Source organism: Ascaphus truei, chromosome 7 (genome assembly GCF_040206685.1).
Source record: "Ascaphus truei isolate aAscTru1 chromosome 7, aAscTru1.hap1, whole genome shotgun sequence".
Lineage (NCBI taxonomy): Eukaryota > Metazoa > Chordata > Amphibia > Anura > Ascaphidae > Ascaphus > Ascaphus truei.
In genome coordinates this window covers 21,523,407-21,541,147 of record NC_134489.1, presented here as the reverse complement: position 1 = coordinate 21,541,147, position 17,741 = coordinate 21,523,407, and the positions used below count along the sequence as shown (strand labels likewise).

The window sequence follows — 17,741 nt, the reverse complement described above, 5'->3', positions numbered from 1 at the left end:
ATCAAATTGACTTGACTTTCAGCGATTGCGACCAAGCCGTCGCTTTGCTTCTACTATAGGTGCACGCGACAGCGGCAATACATTTGTTTTGCCGCGTCGCCGGTACTATAAGCGCAGCCTTAGAAAGATCTTGCACGGCTTGTGAGGTGTGATGAAACCTGCTATAGAAACCAAATCATGCTTGGTACATTAAAAAAAAAAAAATTGCATTGAGAGGTGAATTAAGTCACCATCTAGTACCGCAGAACTGTTTTTAACAAAAAATAAGATTTTGCATGTTTTTGCTGCTTTTAAAGTGGCAAGTGAATTTCCCAGCCCACGAAGCACTTCCTGAGGGAAATTCCAGGTCGTTAGAAAGGATGTGTGGCTCAGATTCTTGAATCGATGCAGAACATTGCAACAGTGCCCGTTGGTTATAATAAGCAGATGTTATTGTGAAGTCCACAGTATTGGAAAATCTTCTCCCTGCTATGCCCAGTCACAGCTGCACTATATTAACGGTCTGTGTACTGTAGCTGTGACTGCAAATGTATACTTATACACAAGCCTGCAGAACAAAGCATTCGCAATACAGGTCACACTGGGAACAGCCGCAGTGCTCTGTAGATGCACTGCATGGACCGTTCGTAGGAAAAGTGGTGTGTCTCTGTGTAGTTAGAAACTAATGTGAAAACCAGCATAGTTTCTATCTTTGTCCTATGCAGTAATACATGTTTGAGCCAAACACCATAAACCCGATTTTAGGCTTGCCAAAGAGTATATTCACAGATGGGATAGGGGAGTGGTGGGGGCTTCAACTCTCCAAATAACTTCACTGCTTTCCTTTAATTTTCCTCCTTTTTGTTATAAAAAGCTTCTAGTGTAAACGCTGTTTTTGCAGGAATATAAGCTATGATTATACATGAGCACAAGAGCTTACAATCTGGCCCAATGCAGCTTGCACTGGCAGGTTATTGAACATCTCTGATGTCCTGGTGGGCATAGTAAGGCCTTAATGGGGTTTTCCTCGAACAGATCAGTGCATCGTGGATGGGGTCACGTATGATGTGAACTATACTTTTACCAAACGCCACGAGGAAGGACACCTGATGAACTGCACGTGCTATGGCCAGGGACGTGGCAGGTGGAAGTGTGATGCCGTTGGTAAGTAAACCAGACGTGGAACCTTAATGTAGTCAACCCTCTGCCTTCACTTACCTGCGCTCTTCAATGTTTGTCATGGAAGTAAAATGTGGCAGGAACTTGTGGGAAAGAATACTCCTGTCTTAAATATTAAGGGGGCAGCTGGATAATATAATGGCTTGATTCCGTGTGTGTGTGTGTGTGTGTTCCACAACTTGGTTACACTAATGACTTGTGACCCCTGTTTTGCAAACCAACAAGGCTTGGAATAACTGTTTGCTCTGACAAATAAATTAAATAAACATTGTAAAAACTCTTAAGCTTTTGTTTACTCTGTGTGAATGTAAAGTCTTAATCTTTAACTTTTTATGCTACTATCCTTCACTTTCATCATAAATTAACTTTAAAATAAACATGCTGCATTATATACTCATACTGTAACTCATCCCCAGAGTGATGGCCGTGTTGGTTATCGTTTGGTGAGTTAAGGCAATAGCTGTAGATTTTGAAGACTTCCCTCTTTTAAGCAAATCAAAAATACTGGGGGATTGAAAATGATACACTAAACAGTGCTAATTGTTACAGGACCATTGCCAATGTTCCCTAAAGCGTTACACACATGGAAGCCCTTACATTGTTTCATTTTATGTTGTATTAGTTTTAATTGTAGAACAGCTCCATTTCAAAATGTTAAAGTATGTTTTGCTGTATTTAATCTTTGACCAAACTCTGGAGATTAAACGCGGAGCGGTAGCCCTGTGCAGGGGGAGGCAGAGGATGAATGGGTGGTGAGATCTGATCTGTTTATTCAATCAGTTTGCTAAGCCCTGTGCATTTCAATCTGTTTTCATTGGCAAGCGTTCAATGGGCTGATGTCTCTCAGGACACAGAACAAAGCCGCGGCTAAGCGCTGTGCATGAAGGTTTTTTATTTCTAAATAAACACTGCGCAGTCTCCATTGGCTGGCAAATGATTGCGATCTGATCCCTTTCCTGCCCTATATCACAGATCCGTGCATAGTATTGGTTAAGTGGCATGAGCCCCAAGGGTACCCAGTGCATCACACAGGAATTGGTAACATACGCTCTTGGATATGGTAAGAGGTCTCTAGTACAGTACTATATATATCTGACCTTGCTGAAATCCAGAAGGGTTGAATCCATCTGCTAGAGGAAATCCAAACCGCTGCTGCCACTTAACTGCTTCACCAATACTATGCATGGATCTGTGATTTAGGGCAGGAAAGGGATCCGATCACAACCATTTGCCAGCCAATTGAGAATGCAGTGTTTATTTAGAAATAAAAAACCTTCATGCACAGCTCTTGGCTGTGGCTTTGTTCTGTGTTCTGAGACATCCCAATAAAAATATATTATATATTATCTATCTCTTTGATTACCTTTATTGAAAACTAATTTCCTAAGCTGCCGATCGATTAGTTCTCCCATTATTGATCAGTAAAATCCTGCTTCCCAGGGATTACTAAATGGCCGCCTTTCAGTTTCAAATAAACCCTTCCGTCAGTGTAACTCAGCAGCTACAAAGAATTCTTGTATTACGAAGGTAACGTTGACTATTAGTTTACAACTCAAATTGCTGGTAATATTGTCAACAAATGATCACAAACAGGAAAGTGTTACAAATATCTTGCACTGCTGGGGAGATGGGCTAAACCCTGCCATAGAAATAAAGATGCTCAGTATATTAAAACTCATTAAAAATGGCATTAAGAATTGAATTTTAAAATAAAAAAATAAAGGATATTGCCTGGATTGCTCTTTTTTTCATACAACCAGAAAATAAAATGCCCAGACACTGGAGTAGCTTGCCTTGCGTAGAATGGCAGGGAGGTGTAAATCTCAGACTGCTCTTATAGTCCCGGCGACGCTGCGGTCACAAACGAAATCAAATTGACTTCTAGTGATCGCGACCAAGCTGTCGCTTCGCTCCTTCTATAAGCGCACGCTCTGGATGCAATACATTTGTTTTGACGCTCCGTCGCCAGGACTAGAAGCGCTGCCTTACATGCATTTTATTTATTTTCGCTTTGCTCTGTTTGGTGCTGGTTTTTATTTAGTGTATGTGTGTGGTTGTTGTTGTTCGAACCCCCTCCCCTCTTGTTGGGTATCTATAGAACATAAGAAACATTTGTCCACTCATTTCTCCCTCCTCGGCCAAACTTTTCATCCCCTCCTCGTCTATACTACAACCTTCTGTCTCCCCCTCTACTCCTCCATACCCCTCCAAGAAATCTAAAATGCTGCATCCCGTACACTTCTCAATCTCCTTTGCTCTGCCCATACCACCCTCTCCTCTCCCACCTCCACTACCCATCTAACAGCGTTCCCTCTTCAAATTCCTCACCCTGGTCTACAAATCTCTCCATGGTCTTTCCCCTCCTCACCTTTCAGCACTCATCTCTCGCTACACACCTTCCCTTCGCTCCCTGATTGCCCCAGCCACCTGTGCCTCTCGATTCTGATCATTTGCCTTGGTTCCCCCACCACATTCAATCTCACCCCTCGTAGCCATCTTCAGAAGACCACTCATCACCAGATATACCATCGCATCTCCACATCACCATCACATTCCATGATCCCCTATTAATCTCCCATCCCCCTCCATCACCCCAGCCTCCACAATGCCCATGATCTCCCCTACGCTCACTCCTTCCCAAAGTCTCTCCAAACACACTAGTCACCCACCTCACCAATCCAATTGCCTCCACTGTCGGGCCCATTGCCATGCCACCGACAGGACTAAATCCAGAGACCTGACCCCAACCCCTGCCCACCAGCCAAGCAAGTTTAATGTACAGCATCCCAGATAAGGGTGCTATATAAATGTTATAATAAATATGGCGGACAAGATCAAGGACTTGGTCCTGCTGCCAATAGACAAGTATGGCCACCAGTATAGATTGCAGCTTCCTATTTGTGACCCTGGCTGCCATGTTTCTTTCAAATGGACACAACTACAAATTGTATATCCGGAGCCAGAGGGTGCATACATCAGGATTGATATTATCAGGCTTTTTTTGGGGGGGGGTCGGGGAGAATGGTGTTCTCTTGGAAATGCCCCAATAGCTACTGCTTTGCTCAGGGGTCATGATGGGGCCATGCAAATCTCTATCCAATTCCTCTAAACCAGGGATGGCCGCCAACAGGTCAGGTCTTCAGAATATCACTGCTTCAGCACAGGTGGCTCAAACAAGGATATCCTGAATACCTGATGTGTTGGTGGCCCTTCAGCACTGGAGTTGGCCATCCCTGCCCTAAGTAGAACAAGGTTTATGCTGACGTCTCCAATGTGTTTCAGACCAGTGCCAGGACTCTGAAACCAGACTCTACTACCAGATCGGTGATTCCTGGGAGAAGCACGTTCATGGGGTACGATACCAGTGTTACTGCTATGGCAAAGGAATCGGGGAGTGGCACTGCCAACCTCAGCAAACCTACCCAGGTAACCACCCTGCTTATGATATTTACCAGTTGCACATTAATGGTTGCAGTGAGAATCCTGTGTGGTTGGATGCTGCTGGTGATGGCAGCAGCAAAGGGATCATTTACTGGGCTAATGTTTGTTGTATATTTTGAGACTTCATGCTTTAAGGGCTTATTACTGTGGACGGTGTCAGTTTTTCTTTTCAATTTCAGAAGGTGGTGTAATTAAATCCCACTGAGTTTGTAGAACTGGCTTCCTGTTTAGGTGCTGTCATATTGATGTTTTCCCCATCATTGTTCTGGTCATATTGTAACCTCGAGTGAGATGTCAAAGAGACAGATGTTTGTTCCACCTTGTAAAGGCAGGTGGAGGGTTTGCGTGCCTTAGATCATCACTTTAGATGGCTTGGGATTTCAGTGCCACTCGATGAGATGTGTCCTGCTGGAATCTTCAGAAGGTCAAAGGAAAGAACCCAGCAGTACATTCTCCTTTACCATTTTATTTAAGTTCCAGAGAAAATGGAAGGGGGTGGGTTGCATGCGCTGAGACAATATTGCACAGCTTTATGATGATGCAACCGGAGGATAAAGTTCATGGTAATGTCCCTTCTCTCTGAAATCTGCCAGCGCTGCTATCATCAGATTCCACGAACTTGTAACTACATTTTTGATAGCGGCTCTCGGTGTGTGTGCTTTCTGTCCATTCCGTGAAGCGATAACACAAGTTAACTATTGGTGTCTGGAGGCTTTCAGTAAACCTGCCTTAAACCTGGTGCACTACTATATTTAAATGTCAAATCTTGTGCAAATTGCCAATCAAAGGTGGCACACAGGGCTGTCCTTTAAATTTAGCTGTTAAACTTGCTGCCCCATGTAACCTGAATTATATGTACAGTTGGTCTCCTCTTGGCAATATGAGCCGACAATTAACAAATTGCTAGCATGGTTTATAACGAATGTTTTTTATGTTAACTAACTTAAGTCCCAAAAGCCAGTGACACTCTGTATAAACAATAAATTAGTTGGAAAGAAGTCTTACCTAGGAGAGTGCAACAGAAATTACAAAGATGAAGTGATCACATCAGTCTTATAACTGGTACTGTATTTAGAAAGTCTCAACTTTATTTAAAAATTTTTTTTATTTTTTTTAAACAAATTTCTGGGGGGATGGGAGGAAGCCACTTTCAGTAATGAAAGGAGCAAAGTAAATTTAGATGTTAACAAAATATATAACCAGGTATGAGGTCTATTTATTATTGATGTCATTTCTTGGTCTCATCTTGCAGTACAGGGGTCTAAAATGTAAGCTTTTTGGGGTTTGTTCTGTGTGAATTTTCATGAACCTTTTTGTTTTTGTGGGGATTGGCGAACACAGAATTACGAGTGCTTGTTTTTATTTTGGCTAAATCCATTTGCACGCTTTGTAGAATACATTTTACTTGAGGGAATGTAGTGAGAAGAGCATCTTTCACCTATAGAATCTTGTTAGAGCACCTGTGAATTCCAACGTAACCCAGATCCTGCAATGGGGGTGGCTGGAGAAATGACTCATAACTGTTGGCAAAATCTGTTTGTCCTGTCCCATGGCTTATTCAAACAGTACTTACTGCACATCCCAAGGACAGGTCTCTGGCCAATGGTACGTTGCCCTCTTGTGTAGCTATGCAAAGGGTCATGAAAAACACTAGGGCAGGGGTGGCCAACTCCAGTGCTCAAGGGCCACCAACAGGTCAAGCCTTAAATAAATGACATTGACTGTCATATTACAGTATCCTATAGCAATATACCACATCACATGGTGGGCAACTCCAGTACTCAAGGGCCACCAACAGGTCAGGTTTTCAGGATATCCATGCTTCAGCACAGGTGGCTGTCATGACTTTGCCACTTGTGCTGAAGCAGGGATATTCTGGAAACCTGGCCTGTTGGTGGCCCTTGAGCACTAAAATTGAGAATGTAATATGTTCTACACTCAGGCTGGCCAGGAGACAGCTGCCTTCTCTAGAACAAAGGCTTGATGCTGTTTATAAAAGACTTTATCTGTCCTGCTCCAGGTTTAAAAGGAGAGATCTGCAGCATCACAATGCAGGCATTAAATCCAAGAACACTGATTAGGTGTAATAGATGCCATGTGTAGAGTTAAACCAGCTCTGCTGTGCTTGAGACAGATTTAAGACTTCTTTACAGTCTAGATAAGAATCTGTGCAGTTACAATGAATCATCAGCCCCCTGTGTCCTCCCCACACGGGGGATTGGAAACAGATTGTAATCAGAAACTCATGGGGCTCATTTGCAATCAAGCCAGAGCTCTGGCCAGTCAGGGAAATGGAATGAATCCTCCATCTGCATGTTTCCGCCTTGACCCTCTTTACCAATGGGTCCAGCTAAACGGTGGCTTAACTTAGACTTGGTGAAAGCTTTGCTTTTTAGTACTTTACTTTGCATCAGTGGGAAACGTTTTATATAATGTGTAAATGAGCAAATTTATGCGTTGCGGTTTATTTTTTCTTTAACCTTCAGTTTAAACGTGGTGTTCACAGTAGTGTGCACGAGTTATTGGACCGTAGAGTAATCATCCTTGTGACACGAGGTCAAATGTGAAGCATGGGAGGGGAGAGAGAAAGTAAATTGTTAGTCTACCTGTTGCTTCACCACACTCCCAGGAAATGAGTGGGCTTTTAATGAAGTGTGTTTATTTGATAACAGTTGGAACCGGTCCTGTGCAGGTGATGATTACAGAGAGTGCCAACCGTCCTAACTCTCACCCCATCCAATGGAGTGCCCCTCAACCATCCCACATAAAGCAGTATATCCTGCGCTGGAAGCCTGTAAGTTTGCTCACATTGTGTTCCATGTATGTTGGCCCATTCCCAGCCGTGACGGGTAGTGTTTGTCACATGTTGCTGCATCACTCTAACTCGCGCTTGCGCTCCTCTTTCTACAATGTTCCATCATGGTTTTGCAGATCTCCTGGTTTGAGAGTAACATTTCTGAGGTGGGATTTTAAAATGCATCTGAGGTACCTAAAACGGAGGTTCAGTTAATTATCTGAGATCATAGTTCTATCTAGCTCTAGCCAGCTACAGACAACACTATTAAATGTGTAATTCTGAGTCCAACTCAGTGGTGGCTGTATGCATTCAAGACTTTTTACAGTGGTACTTCAGAGTCAGAGTTTATAGAATGGAAAGGTAATGTCACATTTTTTTAAATAGCCTCTGTTTAAGAGGTGGGGTTTTTTAGGGTGGGAGAGGAGTGTTTTTGGTCTACAAACTGAATCGGGTCACAACGTATAAGCAGTTTGTCATTTTTGGAAAATGAGAGGGCAGATAAGTTACATTGATAAGATGAAGGATCTTATGGAATCGCACTTTATAAAGGCCTTCCAATTGGCCATTTTTAAGAAGTAGTCAACAATTGGGCTGTTTTGGATAGATATGTTGCAAGAACCCAAAGCTTGGTAACTTTAATTTCTGTTGGTCAAGTAGTACCTTTCAGCCTCTGTTTTTTTTATTGGCATTCAGATGTGCTATTGAAATGGGATTTTGCTGGGAGCTGGCTAGACCACACACCTAGTCTCAGTCGACAAACACACGTTTTATTAAATGAATACAAGCTCATGAGAATTGTGCTGGCCAGAACCTGTGGGGTGTCTGATCTTCCTTCTCCCTGTTGCTCATGAGCTTGCCAATTTTCTTATAGTAGAATGGGTGTCTCCTGCTGTGGGTGGTTTGCTGTTTCCCCATGCTATCCTCATTATTGCTGGGAGAGAATGCAGCCTTTATACACTGGGATTGTAGAGGTGTTGACCGTAATATAATCATAACATCCGCTACAGGAACATGCTTTGTTACTAAAATATTGCTAACGTCTTGGAATGAAGCAGCAAACACTACAGTAAGAGTACAGTAGACTGACTTAATGTTGTGGAATGTAGTCATGTGCCATTGGAGATCAATTACAATACATCTAATGGATCACAGCACAGACCTCCAGCTGTGAGACAGGACTATAAAGGTTCTGCACATGTATTTGCTTTTTGTTCTTGTTGATGTTTTCATGTAAAGCTCCATAGATTTGAAGGGAAAAATAGATCACCAGATCCCGACACCTCCGAATTGTTACAAGGGTTTAATTGTTGAACAAAGCTTGGGATATTTTAAGATCTATTAAAATGAAGGTTTTAAGATGTCTGACGTCTGCTGGTTGCACTTGGGCGTTCATGTCAAAGAGTTGTCTGTTTCCTCCAGAAAAACAAACCACTGGCTTGGAAACAAGCGACCATTCCTGGTCACCTTAACTCCTATACCATCTCTGGCCTGAAACCCGGAGTGGTGTATGAGGGTCAACTGGTCAGCATGCTGCAGTACGGACAGAAGGAGGTCACACGCTTTGACTTTACCACTACTGCCACCACGCTTGTGTCCAGTAAGTGAGATATCATGGGATGGGGGGAGTGTAAAGGGTGTCCAGTTTTATCAGCCATAGGAAAGCATTTTGTGAAATCTGTTTTTGAGAACTAAAAGGGGCAAACTCCTCTTAAGCATGCACGTGGTTTTTTTTTTTTGGGTGGAACAATAGACACTGCGCTATGGAACAGTAGGCTAATATACAGTGAGACTTTTTATATGGGGAAACAGGACTTACATGGGAGATTATGGTGCAAAAGTAGGAGTTATTTTAGCTTCTAATGTGCATGCTTCTGAAGTGCCCCAGCTCAGAGCTGTACCTCGTCAATTTGGCTTATGTCCAATATTTTACATTGGGGGGAAAAAAAAGATGCCTTCTTTGTCCAGTAAATAAAAATACCACTTGTGCGTTTGCATGTCAAACCTCAACAGGGAACCCTTACAAGTTTATGCCTACCATATTGCACAGCTTTTCAGCACAGCCTGGGTTAAAGAAGTGCATCGCTAGTAAACCTACACGGACAGCCGTTTTGACCCTTTTTTTGGGGTCCCATCCGTGCAAGGTTGGTTTCTGGCTATTCAACATGAAGCTGGTACGTGGGTATAACCAGACATTTAAAAAAAAAAAACTTATGGTGGGTAAAAAGTGACAAACCCTCCACCACACAGTGTACAGCAAATACAGATTCCTCTTGTAGTGGGCTCATTTGCTTGCAATTACCCAGAATCCCTGGCTGCAGTGGAAGCACTCTTGGCCAAGTGATAGTGGAAGGACACGGTTGCAGACCTATCAGCCATGCAAATGTACCACCAATGGTATTTCTATTGTTCGTGCCAAGTCTCTCAAAAATCAGGTTATTTTGTATCGGCCATACAATGTAAGGAGATCCAGAAGAGCCCCTATCTAAAGTGGCAGATTTACTGCTGCAAATTGTCTATTTGCTTTGGCGATCCGGCTATACATAACAACAAAAGCAATGGCTGTGCATTGGAATAACATTATTGGTGATGGAGGCAATCCCTGCGTTTTTATACAGCATTGAAGCAGTGGGTCTTCGATGCTTACCACTAGTGGGTCACTGCTTCCAGTGGTACCTACCTCCTGTAGGGGCTGCCGGTAGCCACTCCTGTGCTCACATTTAGGGCTGCTTTTCAAAGCTGCCGGGCCAGTAGGAAGTAGCGACGTCATCTGGTGCGGCTTCCTATCGGCCCATGTGACAAGCTGAAAACTGCAGCGCTACTGGCATCCCCTTCAGAGATAAAGATCTCTGGCAGCAAAGGGACCCCAGAGCTGAAATTAATGGGGTTCAGCACCTGGGACCCCCTGCTTCAACCCTGAAAACAGCCTATCATTTGTAACATGCCACAAATCAGATTATTTATTTATTCCCCCCCCCCACCCCCCCTATATGCAGAAAACACATTAACCAATATTGAGAATCCAAATATGGCTTTTTAATTTTTTTTTTGCTGCTGGCCTCGTGAAATCCATGGAAAGAATGATCAGTGCAACTTTGTAATTGCTGTAGAAGTGTTTTTACACTATTCAGTAACATAATAGTAGACGTAATGGTTATTTATTAACATAACGGCAGTCCTGGTTCCCATCGCTAAGGCTGCGCTTGCTGCCGGCGACAGCGATGCGACGTCGTGTGCATATATATGTATATATTACATACAATCCACACATTCCACCCATACATACAACACATTTCGGTTTTAAAAAAAATATATATATAGAATTATTTGTTTAAACCCAACTTTGAGAATTTTAAATAACACTGGAAGCTTGCAATTTGCATGTAGGTGCAGACTTATTGGAAAAGGTTGTGGTTTGTAAAGTCTTCATAACCATGTTGCTATGGAAAACTTGAATATTAATTAAAAAAAACACTTAAGTGTAGTGGTTTAAATAAATAAATTAAGCCTTTGCAGGCAATCCATTAGTTGGTGTGACTTGGAGGGACTGCTCCTTTTTTTAATTGCCCTGTCTTCTCTTGCTGCTCTTCCTTAGCCACCCTTTGCTCCCTCTCTGCAGGTCACACACTGTCAGGGGAAACGACCCCTCAGCCCCCTATAGTGGCCACGTCTGAGTCTGTGACCGAGATCACCTCCAGCAGCTTCGTGGTGTCCTGGGTCTCTGCGTCCGACACGTTGTCCGGGTTCCGAGTGGAGTATGAGCTCAGTGAGGCAGGAGATGAGAAGCGCTACCTGGGTGAGCGCCTGCGCGGTGTACATCACGTGGTGACTGTATTAGAGATGCCATTATGGCGAGATGCTTCTCCGCAGTGTTCCGCTTCCCTGGGTGATCCCGAAGAGACGCCCTTTGGAAAACCCGTTGTGATTTTATGGTCTCGTGGGTTACAATTTTGTACATCCAGTTTTTAGTTGGGAATTTACAATGGCCTTTACTAACACTTCATGGTAAATCTAATTTAGGACTGATTCCGAGGTATGTATATCTATTCCGTTCTACAGAGAAAAAACCCACTGAGCCCTGTTAATGTTGCGTGTGCACAAAATTGGGTCATATCAAATACTACTCGTATTAATGTTGTATCAAATATTTCTTTTAATATGTGCGGCACTAGACACTGCATCTTGGGACAAAGAATAGAAATCCTGTTCCTGGGCTGATTTTGAAGTCTGGGGCACAAGGGCAGAGTAGGGGCTCATTTTGAGGCCAGGGAAGAAGGCAACACTGCTAGAGCCCCTATTTAATGTTACTACTTACACTCCTATAAGGACATTTTCGTGCGTGTGTCTTTACAGCACGGACGTCTTTTGGAAGTGCGGTCTGTTGATGCCATATAACCAACATACACAGCTTCCAACCCTTTTGGTTTCTAGTCTGACGAGGGCTCTTTCGTAATTCCTAAGATTTCTCCCCAAAAGTTGGTGTAATATCCAGAATACAAAACAACTTTTTCTTTCCCCCCCTCTCCTTAAAGACCTCCCCAACACGGTCACCTCTGTCAGTATCCCCGACCTCCTGCCAGGCCGCAAGTACAACGTGAACGTGTATCAGGTCTCAGAAGAGGGGGAGCAGAGCCTCATCCTCTCTACAACTCAGACAACCGGTAAGATGCAGCCGGGGGGGAAATAATAAGGGTTTGTTTTGATAAAGCTGTAGGGACTGGTTTTATTTTGTTGTGGATTGGTTGCTTGGTGTTGAACCACCTTGTAGGAATGTCTTGATGCTTTTCATAGACCATTCGGCAAACCTATGAGAATTGGAAAGCATATGCACTGATGTTGTGCACTTCATCTGTAAACTGTGGCCATGGTACTAGAGAAAAAAATACTTGCTGGTTTATTCCTGGAAATACAGCCCCTGCCATCAGTGGGTTGGCAGTAAAACCCTGTGGTCTCGTTGGGATGTTGCAGTATTCTGTGCCTGTGTTCCTGCTGAATCCTACAGAAAGTTGGTTACATAGTCCAAGATGCATATACTGACACAGGTTGTGTTCTTACCAAGAACTTTATTTATAAAATGTTTTACCCGGAAGTAATACATTGAGTTACCTCTCGTTTTCCAGTATGTCCTGGGCACAGGAGTTAAAATGACAAACAATACATGGTTACAAATACATGGTTACATAAGTGAACAATGGCAAAATCTGTACACATCTGCTTATTTAAGTGATGACCCGAATAATAAACGTAGGCGCCACTCCCTTTTCTTATCTTAGCACCCGATGCACCCCCTGCCCATACTATAGAAAGTGTTGATGACACCTCCATTCTCGTCAGCTGGACCAAACCTCGAGCTCCCATCACAGGTAAGGTCTGCTTTGCATTGTCGCGCTGTCCTTGGTGCATACATAGCAAATCTTGATCAGATGTGTTCATGGTTGGGATGGTGGTGTTGGCGTTGTCCTGGCATTGTATTTTAGTCGCTCAGTAGTATTCTTACTATGAAGAATAAAGCAACCGTCCCCAAGCATGATCTATTTGTTTTAGATTTCGTAATACTGTGCAGGAGGATGTCTTTGTTTCACATCAGGTTGTTCACTGGCTCATTTTACTAGGAATAAAATGCAGTTAAAAGTAAGCAAAGACAAAATGTAATATGGCTGGCAATCCCCTCCGACCTTTTTTAGCAGATCCCAAAAACCAGATTAGGTCCCTTCTGATGGAAAAATGCTGCTCTCCTGGTAGTGGAGAAAGTGAACTAAACAAGAGTTATGTGAATGCTCAGCCTTTTGAGGGTTTTTTTTTTATTTATTTTTATTTTTAAGCAAATTAAATAAAAACCAGCTATGAAATATAAATAACAAGTTTGGTTAACTTTGATTTAAAGGGCATCACCTGGAAATCTTTAAAAATGGCCGTAATTTTAGGGGGCAGCTGCACTTTTCCAGTACTTGCACATTCTCTTAAAGTATGGATACTGCTCTTTAAAACATCACAAACGTACCCTTTTTTAGTTCCTCATTTGTTTTAGGACAGCACTTGGCCTTTGTCTCTTTTGGGTTTTTTCTCCCAATGCTTGGTTGTCCTGTTTTTTTATTTTTTGACCTGTGATGCTCTATACATGCTATCCATGCAGAATTTCCGACCGTTTGCTTGTGCTCTGTCCCAGGTTACAGGATTGTGTATTCTCCAACGGTGGAAGGGAGCAGCACGGAGCTGATCCTCCCAGACACCGCCACTTCGGTAACCCTGAGTGAGCTTCTCCCAGGCATTGAATACAACATCACCATCTACGCAGTGGAAGATAACCAGGAGAGCACTCCGATCGTCATCCAGCAGGGGACCACAGGCACTCAACAAATAGGTAAGAGCCGTGCACAGCACCAGGATTATTGGCATCCCATGAAGAGTGGCATTGTGTGATTAGGCCTCCTGTTCTTGGAAACGCACCTGTTATTTAAGTAATAATCCCTGAAGAACAGGGCATTACTGGCCGAAGCCGAGGGACTTTAACCCAGCCAGGGCATTATTGGCCAGTAATGCCCTGTTCTGAGGGGATTATTACGATTTATATGCTAAATGTAGGCATATTTCATAAATAATAGACACTTTTGTAGTTAGATTTTTTTTATTCAAATAAAATGGTAAATACATGAAACCACCTATATACGCTTACACTGCAGATATCTATATCCACACACTGCCATCCCCTCTGTGTGTAGACACACCAGCTCACACACAAACTGCTGCTACACACACACACACACACACAAAACAGCACACCATACACAACACAGTGCCTCTACATACACACACTGGAGCTCTAGACACACAACACAGCACCACCTCTACACTCACTACACAGCAGCTCTACACACACACAAACTCTGCTGCTACACCCATAAACACTGCTACTGACACACACACACACAATGGAGCTCTACACACACACAAACACACACATCAGCTCTACACTCTCACAAACTACTGCTACACATACAACAGCACAACACACACACACACACACTGCAGCCACAATAAAAAATGCAGCCACTTACAAAACTTTGCACTCCCCCCCCCAGCTCTGCACGACACAGCACCTCCACACACACCTCCACACACACACACACACACACACCACTGCACCTCTATACACAACACACTTACTACTTTGCACCTCCCCCCCCTCCCCCCAATTCAACTGAATCTGCTCAGAAAATCTGTCAGCTCGGGAGGGGGAGGGGGAGGAGTCAAACCATGGCTGATACTTTTTGACCAATCCCCTGCCATGTCTCACAGCTTTTACTTAATTCAAACCAATCCCCTGCCCTGTCTCAGCTGTTCTGAAAGCTGATTGGCTGGAAATAAACAGATTGAAAACTGCATTTTGCAAGCTGCTGAAATTCAGGGCATTACTGTGGATAATGCCCGGAATATTAACCAATCAGAGAGCAGGGTTTTCAAAATTGCCCTGAATTTTACTGCTTTAGCCTATAATAATCCATAACATATAAATAGTCTGTTTATTTTTTATTTTTTTTGCATGTTTCCAAGGGTTAGAATCAGAAGCTGAATATACTTGATTTTGACCTGTCCGTGCCTGATTAGAAAGACACGCCATAACAAATTTATCTTTGTATCTGCATAATGAAGCAGCACTTCATTTGGGTGATGGATGGATAGATGAACATTAGCTGCTGCATGCAGAGTGGTACTTCCCTTGCACAGGTGAAAGACAAGCTGTTGGGCATAGACTACAGCATTTTGGGTGAGACCTTCCCATCTGCTGCTTCAGGTCTTACGAACCTTACGTGTTTTATCCTGGCACATTGGATTGTGGTCTGAGCTTTGCATGATGAGAAGATTAATTAAATGCACTTTTTTTGCACAAATACGCCATGGTGTTGAGCCCGCTGCCTACTTCCAAAAATGGCTATTTATACAAGGGCTGCTCTGCTGGAACCTTGTTGCATTTGGCGCTGTGCCCTCTCTTTCCCACCAGTCTCACATCCCTGTAGGTGTTTGTGGTGGTGGAAAAATAATTGTGCTAATTTTTAATGTAGAGGTGAGTGGGTGGAAATATCCCATACTGGGCTGGAAAAATCCTCTTCTCCAAAGCCTGTCTGGTGAAAAATGTAGCTTGGTTTTGGTTGAACCGCCTGTTGAAACAACGGTGTGTGCAGTGTGTCGTCACTCTCTGCTGGAGTGTAGAAACGAGCCCCCAGTAATGCTTTGCACCTGCCACAGCTGCCTGTAAGTGCAAGGCATTGTGGGGAGTGTCAAAGCGTAGAAATAACAATACAATATAAGGGTTCAGCAGAATAACACGTGAGCTTTATTGTATACAGGTGTACACACACGGAGACCGCTACAGGTAGCAGATCTGACTCCTAGTCACAAAGTATGCTTTCTTATACCATGTAGTAATCATATGGTTCCTCCCTTAAGGGGCTGGATTACTAATAAAAAAAACAATATATTTTCTTTTGCTATTGCCTAAAATTACTTACACATGCTAAAACATCTCTAACTTATCATTTTTGAAAGTCACTAAACATTAATAACTGCATAAAAACAACTTGGTACGTCAGGGTACATCTTCTTGCTATACTTTTGTGCAACAATAGAAGACGTCTTATTCTTGTATCGGTTTAGTTCTGAAAACATCTCTGCGTATCAGGCAAAAGCTTATTTTTCTAAGTGAAGCAATAGAGAGGGTCCAGTACAAAGGTGGGGGCTGTTCTGCCAGGAGCGAGTGCATATTCATTCATTCTTCTGGCACACAAACATTCATACAAAATGGAGACAGCAGTAAAATGGAGTGTCACCCTGCCAGGGTAACCCTTCTCAACAGATGCCTCAAATCCATTCTTCACAGGAGCTAGATTGCATCTCTGGTGAGTGACAGGCACGCTACCGGCACACCGCCTGCCGTTTCACAGCATGGTCCAACGTAAAGGAAGCAAATTCTTTTTTTGCTTTGGGCTGCTTCTAAAATCCTTCATTATTTGAGGGGTTGTTTGGGTATTATGGGAGCGGTTTGTGTGGGCATGATGGGTGGTTCAGTGACTTTTTTCATTGACTGGTCCTATTTCAAAGACCGAAATGTTGCTTTGATAAACAGATTTTTTTTTTTCAGCATGAAAGTCCTGAATGCCAATCCTTTCCATCTTATCTAGCTGTGCAATCCTTCATATTTTTTTTTTTTTTTTATTATTTTTTTTAAATCATAGGAGCAGAAAGATTGGGTTTGTCTCATTTGGATAAAATCGTGTGTGGTTGTGGTTTTTATTTTTTTGTATTTTTTTAAATCTTGAATTATGTTCCATTGTTGGCTCTGCACATCAGGCTGACTGAAGGATTCTTTACACCAGTGGTTTCCAACTTTTTTGGGTTAAGGAACCCCAACCCCTCTCTAATAGTGTCTGAGATCAGATACATTGTAAATTCATCTGTATTTGGTACCCTTTTGAAAAAAAAAAATTATTTAATTGGCCGAACATTACAGCGAACCCTCTTAGGGATGCCCTGGGTAACCCAACGGTCCCTAGGAACCCTGGTTGAAAAACACTGCTTTACACAGTAACACATTTTCCAGCACATTTCATGACAAAGTCTGGGGCATTTTTTTTTTTTTTTTAAAGATGTTTATTGATGTAAGAAATATGCCAATTAACCCTTGTCCACAGATGGCCTTAATGGTTTAGAACAGTGACACTACTTTTTTTTTTTTTTTTTTCTCTTCTTCTTTCCCTCCCAACAGTGCAAGTCCCAGCACCCACTGACCTGCAGTTTGTGGAAGTAACAGATGTAAAAATCACAATTATGTGGACCCCTCCCCAAAGTGAAGTGTCTGGATACCGTGTAGTGGCTTCACCCATCGGTCCCTCTGATCAGGAGGCACAGAACCTCCCTGTCGGCAGAAGCACATTTGCAGAGGTCACCAACTTGCACCCTGGTACCCCCTACTCTTTTGAGGTGTACGCAGTGAGCCGTGGCCAGGAGAGTCCTCCCCTAGTTGGGGAGTACACGACCAGTAAGTCCTGTGTGTTATGCCTCCATTGAAACACTGCATCACCGGGCAGCTCTGCTGTGTATGGGAAGCCGAGATTTTATTGCTCGGGGTACATTGTAACAACCAGGCAGTGATGGTGCTTTGTTCTGCCGGTCTCCTCTTACACTCGTTCATTTGCAGTATTGTGGAAAACTCCTCCAGATTTAGTCTATAGTCGGTGAGCAGGTCTCTCCCCATTCAGCAAGAATAAGGTGGAGGTTGCAGGAGGGGAAGCACTTTTAATGTTTGTACACTGTTATTCTCATGGACTTGTTCACAGGTACCACAAATCTGCTT

General features: G+C 43.1%; 1 protein-coding gene across 6 annotated transcripts in view; it reads left to right on the top strand.

The window, feature by feature from the left end:
• FN1 (fibronectin 1) overlaps nucleotides 1–17,741 on the top strand; it is a 63,230-nt gene that overhangs the window by 15,584 nt on the left and 29,905 nt on the right. For all 6 annotated transcript variants that reach the window (XM_075607238.1, XM_075607237.1, XM_075607236.1 and 3 more), the window contains exons 11-19: nucleotides 1,015–1,143; nucleotides 4,441–4,584; nucleotides 7,272–7,393; nucleotides 8,816–8,993; nucleotides 11,013–11,189; nucleotides 11,926–12,054; nucleotides 12,667–12,756; nucleotides 13,560–13,754; nucleotides 17,154–17,426. In XM_075607238.1, the coding sequence (XP_075463353.1) occupies nucleotides 1,015–1,143; nucleotides 4,441–4,584; nucleotides 7,272–7,393; nucleotides 8,816–8,993; nucleotides 11,013–11,189; nucleotides 11,926–12,054; nucleotides 12,667–12,756; nucleotides 13,560–13,754; nucleotides 17,154–17,426 (1,437 nt within the window). The remainder of the gene's footprint in view (nucleotides 1–1,014; nucleotides 1,144–4,440; nucleotides 4,585–7,271; nucleotides 7,394–8,815; nucleotides 8,994–11,012; nucleotides 11,190–11,925; nucleotides 12,055–12,666; nucleotides 12,757–13,559; nucleotides 13,755–17,153; nucleotides 17,427–17,741) is intronic.